This window comes from Heterocephalus glaber, unplaced genomic scaffold, assembly GCF_053883595.1.
Source record: "Heterocephalus glaber isolate CG9 unplaced genomic scaffold, H.glaber_assembly_v1.0 deba00001689, whole genome shotgun sequence".
Lineage (NCBI taxonomy): Eukaryota > Metazoa > Chordata > Mammalia > Rodentia > Bathyergidae > Heterocephalus > Heterocephalus glaber.
Window position 1 is genome coordinate 10,811,106 of NW_028258414.1, and position 18,230 is coordinate 10,829,335.

An 18,230-nucleotide genomic window follows, 5' to 3' on the forward strand; every position below is an offset into this window, starting at 1 on the left:
ACAATAGTTTCCCTCCCCGAGTCCATCAGCATCACCTGTGACTGTCACCTACTCCAGCTTGCATTTGGAAATACTCACTTTCATATCTATGGAGTCATTTGGTCCCAAAAGCTCTCATGGAGAAGTGAGGGCCAACCAGTTGCTCTCTCAATCTCACCCAGCCCTGAGAGGCAGAGAACAAGCCTGCCTGGTGCCTCAGCATCCTGTGCCTGGCACAGCCCGCCTAGGAGGCCCCCTCCTGTCCTAGGCCTGGGGCTCTAGGCAGGGGTCCCCAGGAGCAGCTGCCAGGGCACTGACTGGGGGTGGAGTGGGTCACAGGTGCTCTTGGGAGCATCTTGGTTGTTGGGGTCACACAGTGACCATAAGACACTGTAAACTAGGGACTGGCCATGGGGCTCGAGGCTGTAAGGCTGAGAGTGAATAGTGTGCCCGTACAGTCAAGTTTAGTGAATTGATATAAACGTTCTGGGAAACACGGTGGAAACTTGCACTTGAGCCTTGTAAGAGAACTTACGCTCTACTTTACTCCTAAGAGTTTCTATTGAGAGCACAACAGACACAACAGTGACCAAGGACTTATCCATTAGGTAGATCAGAAATATCTACCACACAGTTACCGAGCAAGTCAGAGTACAGCTGATAGACTTTTGTGAAGCTATTTAGGATTTTTGCGTTTGCCAAGTGTGCAGGACGACAAATGATTGTGGTAAGTTAAAAGAGTAACAAAGTACACCATATGTAAATCTCGGGGTTTGTGAAAAAAATTGTTTTATATTCCTGAGTTTAAGCATACATTCTTTTTACAGTATGGAAAATACCAAACAATGAAAGAGATTCAGAGATTCAAGGTTCGAAGGTTGGTCTGATGTTTTTTGCTGATAGTTTTGTTGCTTTTATGTATTTAAAGTTTTTTGAATGTAGCTTTGAATGAAAATAATGCCACCAAATCTTGCTTTGCAACCCAAAGCATCCTAATTTACCATCAGGTTACATATTTTCTAAAACTGTTGCATCAGGCAAAAATGAAGTTCCTTCTTAAGCTAGCAGTTTGTCAGGAACACACCCCAGAACAATGAAGGGCCTGTTGGACTCAAAGAAGCCATCCCCCAAAAATTGTATAAAAAGATTTATTGAAATTTATCAATGACAAACAGACATAAAACTCAAAGTTTGGCTTTTCTGAGGGGCAGGAGAAAAACCGGTGCAGATGATCTTTTATACAGATGAAACATGGGTTGGGAAATAACACATCACTTCTAAAGCGATCCAGGAGAGGGACACAAATGCAAACCTGTACATTCACTAGGAATTTGCAGTCATTTCGGATCTCCACTAGGTAAGAAAATACAATTCTGCGTTAGTTTTTCCGTGCTCGGGTGTATGAAAAAAAAACCCAGCCGACATGCAGCGACATCTCCCCCGTGCTTAGGTTTGTAAAAATGTTCTAAGCCCAAGAGTACACGTGGAAGAATTCTCCTGTCATTTTTGTAAAACAAAGCATCTAATATTTTACAGAACAAGATAGGATAGTTTTTTATTAAAGAGGTTGAAGTTTGAGGGTTTCTTTTAATTATCATTTGCAAACCCCTTTTACTTGTAACTCATAAGCCTGCCGTTTTCAGCTCCCAAGAGTAACATCGGAATCCTCTCTGTAGAGCGAAGCCCACCACCATCCGTGAAGGGGAAAGGGATGAGAGACGGGGAACGTCCCCAGAGCGGTGCCAAAACACACCTTTAGGTCGCTATTTACAAACCAGGGCGTCGGATGCCTCTAGCAGGCCGAGAGAAACAGAAATCATGTGAATCAAAGCAAGAGTTAAAGGGGCTGGTGCTCAGCCCCTCCTGGGCTTTGAGTAACCAGACTGAGGCCAGCCCTGGCCTTCCAGCCACTTCCAGGGACATGGGACATACCAGGAAATACAAGAGACCCGCAAGCCATCCTCTTTGAGAGTGAAGGACAAATGCTCACTTGGCGTGTACTCAGCTATTTTGCATTTACAGGGACAAAAATCAGACACAAAGAAAAAGGAGGGGGAAAAAAAAAATAAGAGTGGCAGTAAAAATAGTATTTTATTCCACCCCCTCCCACCCTCCCTCCCCCCGCAACCCCCAGTACACTTTTCCCCTCTCGTTCCCACAGCAACATTACAATCAGAAAAAAATAAGTTTCGGGGGGCAGGATTTGGAGGGGGGAGGGGATACGGGTAAAAACAGTCAAATCACAATAGGAATTTTTTTCAAAATAGGTGATTCCACTTAATCATCGTCTTCTCCCTCATCTTCGGGTTCTCGTTTTCGCTTCTGACCCTGTTCTTCTTCTGGAGGAGGAAGGAAAAGAAAGGCATTTAGAGCACACATCCATCCATCCCACCTGTCACTCACCCCTGCTCCAGAAACCAGAGCCCACAGGTAAGGGAAGCTCTGCCATCTTGGAAATCGAGGCACAGAGGCACCTGGGGCCACAGATGGGCATCTATCTGCCCACTTCCAGGGGCCTCCGAGTCCAAGCTGGCTAATGTCAAAATGAAGGGGCCAGGCCACTACCAGCAGAGAACAAAAAGGCTGCCATACCACCGGCATCTTCTTCGTCTTCCTCATCATCGACTTCCCCATCGTTGTAACCTTCTTCATCCTCCTAGGAGAAAAGATGGGACACAACAAGGTTAGAAATGTTGCTGGTCCAGGGATGTATCGCCTCTGGCCCTTCAGAGCTCCACCCAAGGCCTGCTGCTCTGGATGCATAGTGTACAAGTCATTCATCTGTCTGAATCAAGGATCCACTTGGGAATCTGCAGAAAGGCTGAACTCCTTCCCCAGAAACTACCATATCGCACAGGACACAGGACACATCCAGATGGTTTCAGGGGAATTACCCACCCTGGCAAGGTTAGGATTCCTGACGCCACATCCCCAGGGGTCCAGCAGCCTGCACTTTGTGTGCTATGAGGACAGCAGGTCCAAGTAGACTCCCTGCCCTGGAAACCAGATGGGCTTTCCTCATCTGCCTCAGTCTAGCTCTGGCTTCAAAGGAAGGAAGACCTGGCTTCGGCAAAGCCTGAATCCTCCAGAGGGAGGGCAAGGAGACCCTACCACCACCACCACTTCATCCCTATTGGCTTGAGAGTCAGCCAGGAGGGCAACTTCACTCTCCACCCTTGTTTTCTGCTGCCTGGAAGTTTTAAGGGGGGGGGGGTTGCTGGGTGTGGTGGTGCACACCTATAATCCTAGCACTCTGGAGCTGAGTCAGGAGGATCACTATGAGTTCGAGGCCAGCTTGGGCTACATAGTGAGATCCTGTATCAATACAAAAAAACTCCAAACAAACAAAAACAGAATTGTCGAGGGCAGACTTCTTTCTGTCACAGGAAACAGCCTCCCCTAATGTCATCGAATGGTCCCTCCCCGCCTGTACTCTGTCTGCTGAGGCTGTTGTGTGGAAGCTGGAAATATGCAGATGGTCAAGGAGATTATAAAACACAAAACAAAACCCCAGTGCTGGGCTCTTGAGACAGGAAGGGCAGACACAATCCATCAGCCGGGCAGCTTGCTGCCCTAGCCTAGGGGGACCTATTTTCCAAGTTTTTATTTTTAAAAAGCTCACACACAGTTTTTGAGCGGACTGAGCCTAGCAGCCTGGACACAGGGAGAAGAGAAACTCTACAGCAGGAGATGGGAGCCCGGCTTCACTCGGTGGCTTCTCCCCAGGTCCTGCTCGGCTTTTCCCATCCGGGACACTCTGGCTACGAGGCCCTAAGCCATCTCTGCATTCTCAAGAGAGGGAGGCAAGAAACGAGCAGGAGCAATGGCTGGGGCGGGGGCTACAGGCACCTATCCTTGCTGCTGTCACCTGAAATCTCTCCAAGTCTGTCTTCTGCTAGCAGTAGCTGACTGAGAGAGCCAGGAGTGGTGGCACACACCTGTAGTCCCAGCACTTAGGAGGCTGAGGCAGAATTACCAAGAGTTCAAGGCCAGCCTGAACTCTATTAGTGCATCCTGTCTCTAAACACAAAATAAAAGCAAAGAGTTGACATAGCCGCCTAAACAAGTCACAGAAGATGATTCTGCAGTGGAGAAACTGGGACTGTAAAACATCAGGCCCAGTACATGGTACAGGGATGTGGAGTGGGGGTGTGAGCGCCCACACCAAGGAGTCTGCATGTCCCCAGCATGTCACTCACTTTATTTCATTTTCTGTCCAACCCACCGAGAAAGGTATCTGGATCCCCGTTTTACACATATACAACAGGCTCAGAAAGGTCAAGTAACTCATCCAGGGACACACAGCTAGCAGGGATAGAGCTGGGACCCAGACAGTTCATACTTGCTGGGTCCATCCTCAGGGCACTAGGCCAGGCCTGATGTGCTACTTCCTGTGTGCAGAAAGGACCCCGTCCTTCTGATTTGGGACACAGCAGTGCCTTACCTACTACTTATCCCTTCTGGGCTGTCTTTGATTTTGCCTGGAACAAGGTTTAAGTGCTCGATGTCTTAATTACATATAAATGCAAGACAGCAAACACCAGGCACTGGGATCTGGTGTTTCCGAAAGAGCTAATTTTCCCCCAGAAGCAGGCCAGGCAGGCAAGTCTGGCCTCAGGAATCCTCTTCCACAGAGCTCCCTGCAATCTAGTCCCTCAGAGGGTGCCGGACTGCCTGTGGAGGGGCGAGGTGGGAACCTGAGGAGCCCATCCCCACCCTACTGCCAGCTGCCTCCTTACCTCCTCCTCTCCACTCACGTCCTCCTCTTCCCCTTCCTCCTCCTCATCTTCATCCTCCTCATCTTCCACTACCTGAGCGTCTTCGTCATATTCTTCCTCTGTGCAGTCACAGTGGGGACAAGAACGGAAGTGGGATGAGTGGGCTCCCCCACGAGCACAGGCCCAGCTGGTGGGGTCTGCAATGTAGGCCCATGACTCCCACCACCACCCGGGCCGGAGGTCTGAGTGCTGTAAGTCACAAAAGCGGCACTGATCCTATCACACACCCCCGGCTGCCCTGCCCAGCAAGCACTGTCTCCACAGTCCTGTCCCTCCATGGTGGGGGCCACAGATTGGGCGACAGCTCCGGGGCTCAGGAAGCTAGGCAGTCACATCGCCCAGAAAGAGCACCTAGCCCACAGCCCCCACTCCAAGGCCAGACACCCGAGGCAGGGAGGGAAATGACTTGTTCAGGCGATACAAGGAGTCGGTGGGAGCAGCTGGGCAGGGTCTAGAAACTCGACTTGGGGCCACAGTCCTTTCTTCTGCACCCCAAGACCTCCAGCATGTGCTGAAGCATCATGCTATACCCTAAAACAGTGGACAGTTGTCATCTGCCATGACAAAAACCTCCACCAAGGCCAACAGAGTCACTGGATGTCTTGTAAAATAAGCCAGTTAAACAAGGAAAAGCAAAATCTTGTGCCTGAATGAATCAGGCAGTGCCCCAGCCCTCAGCGTTCCCCTGCAGGGAGGCCACGTATGCTGGGAGCGAGGGACATGGGGGGACACCAGGAGGGACACCCTCTCCTCCCCCAGCGCTGAAGGCCGGGGCACTGCCTGCCCTGGGGCGTGAGACTGTAGGTTGCAGCCACCAGGGGGCCCCACAGCCCCTCCAGTTGATGACCTAGTGCCTACCACTGGACACCTGGATGGGCAGTGTCCCCAGGCACACCCCACCTTCCACTGTCACCTCACGCTCCCTGGGAGAGTGTCTAAGTCCCGGTCTAGGGCGGCACTGCAAAAGGGATAAAAATCGAAGCGATGACACAGGTGGTTTTCAAGGGGTTACTATGCAACTGGAGCACCTCCTGATGTTTCTTAGGGGCTCACTCACTGTCCTAGTAGGGGAGACACCAACGAGACCAATCCAGGGAGCACGGGAGCCACAGCAGGTAGGGCCCCCTCTGCAAAGCCGAGAGAGAGCCCCACCACTCACCGTCCTCATCCTCCTCGTCATCATCCAGGCCCTCCACATAGCCCTCGGCGTCGGAGTCAGGGGCCTCCTTGTCGTCCCGGTCATAGCCGTCGAGGTACGTGAGCTGCGGGAGGAGCTTGAACACGTTTTCTCGGTAGTCGTTCAGGTTGGTCACCTCGCAGTTGAAAAGGTCTAAGCTCTTGAGGTTCTCTAACTTCTTCTGCAGGTGGAAACCAGAAGTGAACAGTAAGAGCAAGTGGGAGCAGTAGGGTCGGAGACCAGCCTGGGGCCCTCTTGGGGCTTGAGCCAAAAGCCCTGCCGTGATGAAAGCCCAGGAACCAAAAAGGTGACATGAACTCATTCACTCCTGCACTAAGTAATGACCATCCTGGCAATTAACACAGTGCTGCATGTATTAAGTCAATTTATCCTTCAACCCCTGTGAAGTAGCAATAATTATCGGTTCGTTTTCCAGATGGGGAAGAGGACAGATCTGTGTTCTGACTGTACAAAAGACACTTGTCACAGAGGACAGAGAAAAACCGATGGAGGACCCAGATTCTGTCTCTGACACCTAACAGAATGTCTGTCACAGCTGTGGACCAGATCTGTCCTGGCCCATGCTGTCCCTGCTGGATGGCGGAGGAAACTGACACCCCAGGAAGGGAGAAGTCTCACATTACCAAGTGACGGAGCTGCATCCCCACTTCCCACCTCACCCATCTTCAAGGTGCCAGGTACCAGAGACCCTATCCCAGCAGAGTTCCTCTTCGGAAGGGAGGGAGGAAAGCTACTGGCCCACAGGGCCAAATTGGCTCTCCAGCATGGTGACTTTGAGATGGAGGCCCAGAGGGAACAAAATCGGGGAAGTGTGGGCTGCGGTCTTTGTGGGTGGGCCCAGCACCCCCTTCCCACAAAGCAGTTTCCCACTCACGGGGTGAGAACACATCACACTGATGGAGGAGGGGGAGCTGCTGCGACATGTGTGGTTCGGGCACAGGGAAGCAGGAAGAGAGCGTGTGAGTGTGAGTGCGTGCATATGTGTGATCTCAGAGCAACCCAAACGCAGTGTTTTACACGCTCAGTCCTCACACTGCTTGGCCTTCCATCATATTCCCAATATGCACGTAGACAGAACATGGGAGGTTTTTCTTTTCTTAGTGAAATTATGAAAGTAAGACCTCCAGGCAGATTAAAATAGTCCTGCCTCCTAGGAGATCCTCAGAAGACCTGGACGGAACGGTCCTGTGGGAAGCAGGACAGACGGACAGGGGAAGCCTCAGCTTGGTGATAAGTGCCAGCTTTTCATTCTGAGACCCTGGCCCACCCAGGGGAGCCCTCGGCATCCATGAGAGCAAGGAGTGCTTTGTGGTCAAGAACCCACAAACCAGGCCCAGCCTCCACCCGATAGACACAGCACAGGCAAACCTGGCTACCTTGGCGGTGTCGCCTGGGCCTTCCCTGACTGGATACCTGCTTTATGAAGTAACTCTTTCATGTGTATTTACAATAGGCAAGTTTACCTAATGAGGAAGCATTTCTCTATTTCCAAAGAGCCATTGTTTAACCAATGACACATCTTAGTAGTTGATTTCCTTAAAATCTAAGGAATATAGCAATTCAGATCTTGGTAATGTAGAAAGTATTCTATGACCTGCCCCTTTCTAGCTGACAGACCAGCTGAAGTCCGAAGTGTACCCAGCTCTGTGAGGAGAGAGGAGCCAGAAATGCTAGCCAGGTCTTGAGGCTGCGGTCACCACTAGGCAGGCCAGGGATGCTGTCCATACAGACAGGCTGCAGCCTGCACTAGGCTCTCATACCACACAGCTCTGCTGCCCTGGGGTTCTGGGTCACCTCCGACCCACATCCTACCACTCAAGTAAGTCACCAGCACTGGCCAGCAACCCTGAGAAGAAACAGGAATCCACATTCAGGGCCAACTCAATTTCTGAGCCCAGGAAATGCAGCTCAGGCTTCCAAAGTTCAGCAAAGACTACACGGGAAAAGCTCCAGAGAGGAAACTGAAGCCAGGTTCAGATCAGCCATGCTGAGTGCCCTTTCTGGCTGTGTGACCTTGGTCCACCTACTTAACTTCTCTGGGCCTCAGTTTCTCCCTGGACTAAAAAAAATACAAGCTCCCATTCTATCTCCTAGCACACAGTAAGAGTCAAAGAAATTAAGAGAAATGAAAAAATGGCATTATACAAATGTAAAAGAATTATTCCCTATACCACTTCCTCCCCACCTCCTGTCCCCTCGCAGATGGCAGGACCCAAATGACTTACCAGGGGCTCTATTGTGCTGAGGTCTTTAATTTTGTTGCCACTTAAATTTAGATGCGTAAGGTTCGGACACTTTTCTGCCAATACTTCCAGGCCCCCTGAGATTCTGTTATCGCTTAGTTCAAGCTAAACAAGGCAGGGGGAAAAAGCAGAAAGGGCTTTGAAAATGAAGGCTCTCCCAGATTGCAGGGGCGGGAGAACAGACCCGGGAGCTGGGTGGCATGTCTGTGCACGCGCCCGGGCTTGCCCACAATTACACTCCCCAACACCCAGTGCCAACCCCCTTCTGCCCACCCTGCCGCCCAGCGCACAGGGCACTGTTTACCTTCTTGAGTTTGTTTAACTTTGGTAAGTTCGCAACTGAGGTGAGGCCAACGTTGATTGTACTTAAGAATTCCAGTTCTTCAAATTCATCTGTGAGGCCTTCAATTTTGCCATCATTTGACCGACAGTTGTCCAGGACGAGTTCTTTCACCTGGAAAGGGAAAGGCTGTGTGAATGGACACAGGCAGGGGCCCGAGGTAAGGCATGGCCAGGACAGGATGCCCACCAGCAGTGTCATTGCTGCTTCTGGCTCTTGCAGTCACTATGTCCTCAACAAGCAGGATGGAATTGCCCACCTGGTCTTTCTGCCCTCCCAGCACTGGGGTGAGAGAGCATGGGGTGAGCAGACCCTGCTCTAGAGAGGGGCCTTGGAGGGAACAGAGAAGACCACCCTGTCATAAGTCACACCCCTTGATAGGGTCTGGTTCCAACCACACCCACCGCCCTTAATGAAATGCAGTGTCACAGCTCCAGCTACTACACTGTTAGGGGCCCCTAGGCCCTGCACCCCCCGCCATGGCCCAGGCCGACTGAGCTCTGGAGTCCACCCACTCCCTGCACCAGCCACAGCCTGCCCACCTGGCACTGGCACTGTGGTCACCCACTTGGTCTGCGCCATGGCAGGGGCAGTAGACCAGGGACTCCTCTAACTGTCCCTAGATCAGCACTGTTCCCACTAGGTAGGCAATGTCCTGTGCTGTCCAAGGGAGAAGCCACTGGCCACGAGGGGCTCCTGAGCCTTGCATGCGAAGCGGAGGCCAGCAAGACCCGGAGAGTGCCTTTGGGACCTGCTTGCTCCCTGGCCAGCCTACACCTGAACAGGGGACCTAATGCTTTATTTCTAGTAAGGAAAGACCTCATCAAAAGCCACCCTCTCATAGGGGCGGAATGAGCTGAAGGGGAAACCAGCAGCCAGCTCTGTGTTACCGACCCCCATCCCGAGGGGAGACCCACTGCTGGAGAACCTGGCCTCTGAGGGCTGGCAGGAGCCTCAGGGTGGCCCCTCCTCGCCAGGTTCCTCCAGCCCAGGACACAGTGTGTCACCCTCCCAGAAGCAGTGATGTGCACTGGATATGCCGCCTCTCACCCAGGGGCTCCAGCCACAGGCCCCAGTGATTTCTTGCCACAGGTTACTGGGCACAGGCCTGTCCTCCTTAGTCGCCCCGCTGGCCCCACGCCAGTCCCTGACCAGGGCATCTCTGGGACAGCAGGAGACTTGCAGGAGGAGGTGGAGCAGGGCCCACCCCAGGCCAGAGGCAGAGCAGGGGACCACAGGCAGAGCTGGCTAAACCTAGTGCCTGGTGGGACCCTGCAGCTGCCCTGCCTCCACTCCCCCAAGTGGGTGGAGGATGATGCTGCCCCACCAGGACAGCAGCAGTCTTTGGGTTCCATCTGGCAGAGGCCAGAGGGGAAAGACAGCTTCTCCCTGAGCTCACAATCTCTCAGCCTGGGCACTGGCCAGCAAGGGTTGGGGGTACACACGGGGCGGAGGGGGCGTTCGGTCCCCAAGAGAGGCCAGATGAGCAGCAAGCAGGTCAGGCCACCTTCTCAAGGTCACCGGGAAGAGTGCCTGGGGGAAATTCTGGGAGGCCTCTGCCCAGGGCAGGAAAGCAGCACGGAGCCAGGAAGCCAGGGCTTAGGAGACGGGCAAGTAGACGGTCAGCGACTCTGGGGAGGGGAGCTGTCTTCCTCTAGTGATGGGAACTGGGGGCACAGGGCCACAGCTGCTGTGCCACTACTTTCCTGGAAGGCCCTGGGCATTCCTGAAGCCCCACTAGAGAAAGACAAACATGAAGAAAGATTCCAGGCCACCTCAAACTGCAGCCTTCCTGTGGTTTTTCTAGACTGGTCAAGTGTTTCTCTTACTGTCCTTACCCAAGGACAGGAGGGCCTGGGTGATGGGCCCACAGTGCAGGGTGGGCAGGGGGTCAAGGGGATCCTTTGCCACTCTGCCATTGGGGGCAGGGCTCAGAGCACTGACCAGGCCAGGCTGGTCCCCAACTCTAGCACCAGGAGGCCACTCCTCTCAGGGACCATAGAGCAGCCACTACAATTAATGCATTTTTACTTTGTCCTTGGCTATTCTTGGGTCCTCACCAGGCACATCATAGGGGTTTCACACGCTGTCTTAGTCAATTCCCAGAGCCATTCCACAGGGTACCCATGGGGCATTCCCCTCAAGAGAGCCTCATCAGAGCCCGTCTCAAACCCAGGACAGTCACAGGAAGGAGACTGCTGGGCCAGAGTGGCCAGTGGGGCACAAGATACGGAAGTAGGACACTCCTAAAAGGAGGGTACACGATCCCCTAGACCCCACCTGACGGACGCCACAGGCTCTCCTGGCTGTCACTGCTTCCTTTCAGCCCCTCTTCTAACAGCTCTGCCAACTGGGTGGGCACCACTCCCAGAGGTCCCCATCCTGGTTACACTTCCTCCGTAACCAAAGCACAGAACTGAACCTAGCCCTAACTCATGTAGCTGCAGGAGGGAGGACAGACCTAGGAGTGCCCAAAGAGCAGGGGTGACAAAGGCTGCTTCCATTCCCCTGGGAAACTTGCTTTTTCCCTTTGTATTACTAAGGATTGAACTCATAGTTTTTGGACTGTACAAAATCCCCAACTCTGTTTTTTTTTTTTTTAATGCTGAGGCAGGGTATCGGTAAATCGGTAAGTTGCCCAGGTTAGGGCAGAATTTGTGATCTTGCCTCAGCCTCCCAGAGTGCTGGGATTCCAGATGGCAGTGAGACTGCAGATGGTGCTGGTCACAGCTGGGTGGAGGAGGCCAAGGAAATCTGCATTTCTGAGGGGACAGAGGAAGTTTCTGGGATCCCCGCAGTTTATGCATTCCTGAGGAGAGGACACTGCTTAAGGGTGAGACTGGAAGAGAGGGAGGGGCCGGAGCCTACATCCTCAAGCTTGCTGGTGTCACCAAAAAACCCAAACCATGCTACATGTCACAACCCAAAGGCAAGCCAGGCATGGTGACACACATCTGTCATTCCAGCACCCGGGAGGCTGAGGCAGGAGGGTCACCCACAAGTTTGAGGCCAGCCTGGACTACACAGTGAATTCAAGGCCAGCCTGAAGTACATAGCAAGACCTGTCTCAAACAGATAAACAAACAAACAAACAAAAGGTAAATGAGCTGCCTGGGAAGTGTCTACAATGGATGAACAGGATAAAACAAGACCACCAGCCTCATGGTCAGCTTGTGAATGGAAGTCATCCCAGACAGGCGCCTGCCTGCTGGCCTCCCTGAAGCCACATTCCTGTGTTTCCAGGCCTGGGACACGCTTGTCATCATAGGGAACTGCTAGATTCCAACCCACTTCCTCTGTACTTGGCAGTGGGCTGGGCTCTAACCCTTCCATGTGACAAGCACATCCCCTTTGCATCCAGGGTGTGTTCTGCTTTAAAAAGGAAGAAAAAAAGAGCCCATTTTGCCTGCCAAGTCCTGGGTGTGAGCAAAGTGCACAGTTAAAATTAAACTGCAAAGTTGTACTTTGGGTTTAGACTCTCTCCCAATCCCACTGGCCACTTAAAAATACCCATGTTGGGTTACTCACTCTAATCCAATAACTGGGATTATTGTGCTATCATGAGCTTTAGGGTTCTGACCCAGAAGGAGGCCACATTCACATTCTGTCCCCAAGAATGTCAGACTCCCCTGGCCCAGCCAACTTCTTAAAACACAGTTCCCCTGCAACACAGGTTCATGTCCCCAGCTTCCAGGATAAACACAAAATACATCAGCACTCCAAGGAACAACTTGTTTGTTTAGAGACTGTAAAGTCTTGTCTCTACAAATTTCTCAAATGTGACCTTTCCTCTCCACTTCCAACACTGCACCATGGTCACTGTCACCTCGACTTCCTTCAAGCCTCCTTTTGCCTCCAAATGAGGTCTCTGTGACCTCGGGGACAGATCTGGTTAGGAAGCAGCCTGGACTACAAGTGACAGGTCTCAACTTGGAGGCCAAGGACCCCACTAGCTGAATGACCTCGCTCTGTCCCCAAGGTCCCTCTGCAGAGGGAACAGCAACAACTGTTTAACCTATAAAGCCCAAACTGTATAATCTATAAAACATACCTGGCCTTGCAAACCCTCAGAAAACATTTAGGCTCCTAAGCACGACCTGTAAGTGCCCCTTCCTCCCACTCTCAAGCTACAAATCCAGTCCCAGTCCCCCTCCCCAGGAAGCCTTCTGTGTACCCAGCTCTGAGCATCCCAACCTGGAGGTCAGCTGCTGCATGAATCATTTAATCGTGTATTAAGCATCTGATCCTCCTAGAGGTCAGAGACTGTCCTTCCCTGTAATCAGCCTAGCAGGGAGCGGACACAGGAGCAACTGCTTAACAAACGTCCTGGTTACAGAGCCAGGCACAATGTTAGGCACCAGGAATACCCAGGGAGGCAAACTGCCAAGAAATACTCAGTGTGGCTAGAGGAATAAATAGTCAATGAGCACAACCCTCAATACACAAAACGGCTTCGTGCCCTGAGTAGAGCAAAGAGGCCCAGACTAGTAGAGAGGCCTAGAAGGCAGGTCAGCAGCACATTCCTGACCTGACCCGGTGCTCTGCATACTGTCCCCAGCCGTCTCTCCATGGGCTGCTCCAGCAACATTGTTGGATGAGGGGACATGGTGGTGACGACGAGCCAAGGTCAGGGTCTTTGCCAGCAAGAGGCCTGGTGGCTGGCTAGGAGGAGACATCAGCTGGTAAACAACTCCAGTCCAGTGTGCCAGGTAGCAGGACTGAGGCCAGGACGGAGTGCATTCTTCAAATGCCTCCACCCAACAGGCCAGGCACCCAGAGCCCAGGGAGAGGATGCCCTATCTCCCTGCTGGCGCAGGCAAGCTGCAGAGCTCCAAGGGCCAGTGCAAAACAGAACCAGGGGCCCTTGCTCAAAAATCACAAATTCTAGGATGGTGAGAGCAGCGTGTGCTATACCAGGCACACGACTGTGAAGTCAGCCCTGATTAAAATGGGCAGTCTGGCCTAAAACAGAGCCGTCTAAAAACCAGAACTGGAAAGACAGAAGCTCTGAGCGAGAAATGTTCCAGGACTTCCTGAGGCAGCAGGGAGAGGTGAACAGAAGGCAGGCTCTGGAGTCAGACAGAGTTGGCCGAAGCCCAGATTTTCTATTTACCAGCCCATCTCACCTCCCTGGGCTTCCGGTTTCCTCTCCTGACTACAATACCCATCACGAGGGGTGGATTAAATGAAACGCTATGCCTAAAGCATCCCAGTTTGGAAAAAGCTGTTTGCCTTCTTCATCTACAGCCATCTTTACTGGTTATACACAGTCAAGGTACAGGAATGGGAACGAGGGCAAGCTTCCTGATCCAAGCCACCTAAACTGCCTGCAAGGATTCCTCGTGGAAAACGCGGGCCCCTAACCTGCTGGTGAACCAAGGTGGTGGGTTCCAAAACACCCTTCCCAATTTTATACCCACACTTTGTTTTGTCAGGTTTTTTACACTCACTTCAAGTTTTGATTTTCTCTTCCTTCACTGAGCATGAATTCAGTAAATATGTGTAGCTTTGGTTTCAACCTTGTCAGTCCCTGACCAATTTAGTTTTCAGGTTCCAGTCTGCACAGAGGAGAAGCCTCAGATCAAATTGACCCGATGTTTTTTGGTGCTTGTGGGTTTTAAATAGGTCAGCTTTTAAATGGGCCATCCCATGTCGCAGATCCCATTTCTAGCGTGAAGGGCAGATTAAGATATCAAAGCTTTAGGCAGACATAATACATATATGTTGGTGATTTTGTTTTTAACCATAAAATCTATGGTTTTGCTCAACAGCCAGTGTGGCAAAACCTGCAAAAATCAGTCGGGTCCCATGGCGGGGGGGGGGTGTCCCAAGGATCTGGGAGAAAGTTAATCATTCTGCAAATTACCATGGTCTGAGGGACCATCTAGGCCGGTGGCCTTCTGACCACAACCCACAGCAGCAAAGACACTTTATATCTGGTGCACATGCTTTTGTGTGTATAGGCATACACAACAGAAACAAAAGTTAACCCTTACAATTTTTTTGTTTTTTAACAAGTGGCCCACATTTTGCAAAATGCTGGTCCAGTTCAACCCTCTTCTAGTGGAAGAAGCAAGGTCCAGAGTTGGGCTCAGATGAGAGAGCTCCTGAACTCTGAGCTGGGTGATTCCTTTTTTTTTTTTTAAGCACTTGCTTTTTGCCACACCACACATGGCCACCCTGGATCAGAAGTCACCGTCCCCACTGGAAGGCCATGGAATTAACAGATTACGTCTCTTAAGATCTTTCAAAATCTTAGCTAGCTACATGCAGGGTCTCACGTTACTTTAAAAACAAGCAGAAATCTCTCCAAGAAATAAGCATCTCTGTCTCTGATCCCCTGTTGTTCCTACAATAGCGCTGGGAAGGCAGTGAGCACATGGCGCGCGAAGCGGTGACGCCATCCTTATTATCTCCTGGACCCGGTGGTAATTAAACTGCAGGCCGGGCGGGCTCACAGGCTGAGCCGCGGCGGGGGCGGACCCTTATTAGCATAAACCCTGTGACTTACTCTGAGCCGCTGGGAACCGCGCCCTCCTCAGCAGGGTGTGGGGAGGACTGGGTTTTCCGCAGGGCCCAAGCAGCGTATTCCTCCAGCCAGGGAGGACTCAGGGCAGCACCAGGGCGGGAGTGGGGTGGGCTGTCTCCTTAGTGAACCCTTGCAGAGCTGGGCCCCTTCCTGAGGTACCTCTGCTTTCCGCCCCTTAAACCTCATTCCTGCTTCCCAGCCAGGACTGTCTGTTCAGCCTCCTGCAGGAAGCCTTCCTTGGTTGCCCAGCTCTTGCCTGACTTAAAAGCGTGTACTATTGAAAAGTGTTTCCCAGGCAGCGGGAAGTAAGGCTCAGTGGGCTGTTTTGAGGTCTGAAAAAGAAGGGTCTGGATCTGGCTTTGCGGGGTGGGTGCAGTGGGGAGAGGGTGATAAGGGTTCTCCAGCTGTCAGGGAACATGTAAGTGAAAATCCAGGAGGGCTCCAAAGGCGGGGCCTGTCACAGTCCCACCTGCTGGCTGTCATCCCATAGGCATCACCAGGTGGCCTCCAAGGTCCTGGGGGTGGGGCAGGGACCAGGCAGCCTCAGGAGGCCTCCCCGCCACCGCTCGCCAGTCACCAGTCACCGCAGCTGTTCTCCGTGATCTTATTAAAGAGCGACCACACTGTCCCTGTGCAACAGAAAAGCTTCCAGGGGCTGAAGAGGCAGGCCTGGAGGGCAGAGGGGATGAATCGTGATCAATCTTCTAAAGCCCCATTTTGATCACATTGAAGCGCATCTCACTGCGCTCTGTCCAAAGCCTGTAATGGCCATGGGGATCAAGTGCAGGCCCAGCCCCCACCTGACAAAGCTCCCTGACAAAGCCCAGGGCCTCCCTTGCCCAGGCCGCCTGTCCCCACCTCACCGCCTGCTACCCTCCCGCTGTATTTTACTTTATAAAGTGCTTCCCCTTCACAGACAACAGGAATTCCACTGCTTCCGCCCTTCCTAGGACTCACTCTGGGGACCACTGCACCACCAGTCTTCTCTCCTTCTGTCCTCCAAACACAGCCTTGCCAGGGTCTGAGGTTTCAGGGTCCCCTGGTCTCTGCCCGGAGGAGCTGGCTTTCTCTGAGTGGTCACAGGGGAATCGAACAGGGCAGGTTAGAGAAGGGCCGAGTGGGTGGGCAGTGGCCCTTAGAAGGCTGGCCCTTCCTCCTGAGGCAAGGCATCCACTGGAATCCCTTGGGGAAGGGGCAGGGCTGAGTCTGGCTGCTGCCAAGCAGACAGAGCAGGGCCAACTGCGGACCACAGGGGAAACCTGCAAAGGAGACAGAGCCAGCCTGAAACCTCTGCTTGGTTGCGACTGTGACTGCTAAACCCAAGCAAACTCATTTTGCTAGTTCCTTCAGTCCTTAGAGATCCTTGGGTTGGTGATTCTAACTTCTGCCCATTGCCATCCCGAGAGACCCATCTGAGAAGGCAGCAAGCCCGCCAAACTTTGGGACTCTACCCCATTTCTAGTTTACTTCTGATGAAGCTAGCTAGAAATACCAGTGGCCACCACAGGTCAGAGCCACCCCTCTGTGGGCTGTGCTCAAGACTCCCAGCCTAGGCCCACACCCCAAAGTCCCAGGTAGAGCTCTCCACGAGGAGCTCCTTCAAGTAGCAGGACACACTGAAGGCAAAGAAAAAGAAAGGGACGTCAGGGAAAGACCCCAGGCCTGAGCCCAGACCTCCTCCTGGCCTGGCCTCACCCACCCAGCACGGCTGGAAGGACGTAAGGGGCAGGGAAGGCCCAACAGCCTTACAGCCAAAACCTTGACCGTGGCCTCCTTCCGGTCACCTCTATCCAAGCAGCCTCAGCAACGGGAAGCAGAGCAAAGGCGACCTGGGTGTCCAACCACCAGCAGGAAACCACGAATTCAGGAGGAACAGGCGCCTGTCATGCAGAAGAGCCCAGGACTGGCCTTAGTGTGTCCCCCTCCAGGGCCACACCTAAGAAGTGAGTTACGTAAAAATATTAAGGGAGGCCAGGCGTAGCGGCACATGCCTGTTAATCCCAGCACTCGGGAGGCTGAGGCAGGAGGGTTGCCATGACTTCAAGGTCAGCCTAGGCTACATAGTGAGTTCAAGGCCAGCCTGAACTAACAGCAAGACCCTGTCTCAAAAACACCAAAAAAATAAAATAAAATAAAATTAGGAGTGGAAGTGTGAAAAATGCTAGAAGTAAACATTACTTCCATATTGCTGCCACCTGAAGGGGGGAAGTGAAAGGAACGGAATGAGGGAGGGTGAGAAAGCCACTGTGGAGCAGGAAGAGCAGCAGGGACAGAGGCCCAGAAGCAGGCTGTCAAAAACAAAAAGGAGGAAGAGAAAGGTGCAAGCTTTTGTAAGTTTTGCTTAACTTCTAGGGTCCCATCTTGTGCCTTGGGTTTTGGTGATAAAATTTTATCTAAACTTATTTATTTATTTTTCCAAACAGAATCCAAGTTGAGTTAATTATTCATAGGTCTGCAGCGGCTTTAAATCTCAAAATGCTAAAAACAAAAAACCCCAAAGAAACAAAAACCTTACAACTTTTACAACCCTGGGAGGGGCCAGGCAATGGGAGATGAGGTGCAGACCCTAACCGTTCCTAATCATTTCTGTCTTCAGCAGCACCTCCTTTTTTTTTTTTTTTAAAGATTTTAATATTTATTAGTCCATGTTTGTAGCACATAATGATAACACTCAGCATGGGGAGTTGGTACACGTGCATAGCTCCATTCTTTTTACCTCAGAGATCGGTCTCCTTGAAGGAAGCTCTGACCTCACACAGCCCAGGTCACCCCAAGCTGTGTTGACTGAATAGAGGTCCCAGACACTCTGCCCTGCCCAGACCAAACCTTAAATCCAAAACCTGGGGAACTGTCATGAAGAAGGCAACCAGGGCAGGAAGGCGCCTGTGAACTGGGACACTGACAATTGAAGCAACTGGTGGTGCGTAGGCCACAGGGTGGGGACCATGATAGTTATCTGCTTCCCACTACCGCAGGAGTGTCACCTGCAGACACAAGGACTTTTCCTCTGTGTCACTCCAGCAACTCAACTAATCAGCAGGAATTATAAAGAGGCAGGTTTGTGCCCAGTGGAAAATAGAAGAGGCCTTTAGATCAAGAGGGCTGTCCCACAGAACGGGCCACCCTGGAAACTGGTAGGGCTGCTAAGTGACTCCCTGCAAAG

At 52.1% G+C, this 18,230-nt stretch overlaps 1 protein-coding gene across 3 annotated transcripts in view; it reads right to left on the reverse strand.

Annotated features, from left to right (window-relative positions):
- Positions 1-1,113: 1,113 nt before the first annotated feature.
- Positions 1,114-18,230, reverse strand: part of Anp32a (acidic nuclear phosphoprotein 32 family member A) — an 81,611-nt gene continuing 64,494 nt past the window's right edge. For 2 of the 3 annotated variants that reach the window (XM_087198914.1, XM_013076152.3), the window contains 6 exons: positions 8,503-8,652; positions 8,181-8,303; positions 5,917-6,115; positions 4,719-4,816; positions 2,572-2,635; positions 1,114-2,318 (listed from right to left, as the gene is read on the reverse strand). In XM_087198914.1, coding sequence (XP_087055040.1) covers positions 2,257-2,318; positions 2,572-2,635; positions 4,719-4,816; positions 5,917-6,115; positions 8,181-8,303; positions 8,503-8,652 — 696 coding nt within the window. In that variant the 3' untranslated portion in view covers positions 1,114-2,256. Of the gene's footprint in view, positions 2,319-2,571; positions 2,636-4,718; positions 4,817-5,916; positions 6,116-8,180; positions 8,304-8,502; positions 8,653-13,066; positions 13,248-18,230 lie in introns of those variants that run through there. The other variant, XM_004855576.4, reaches the window with a different exon arrangement.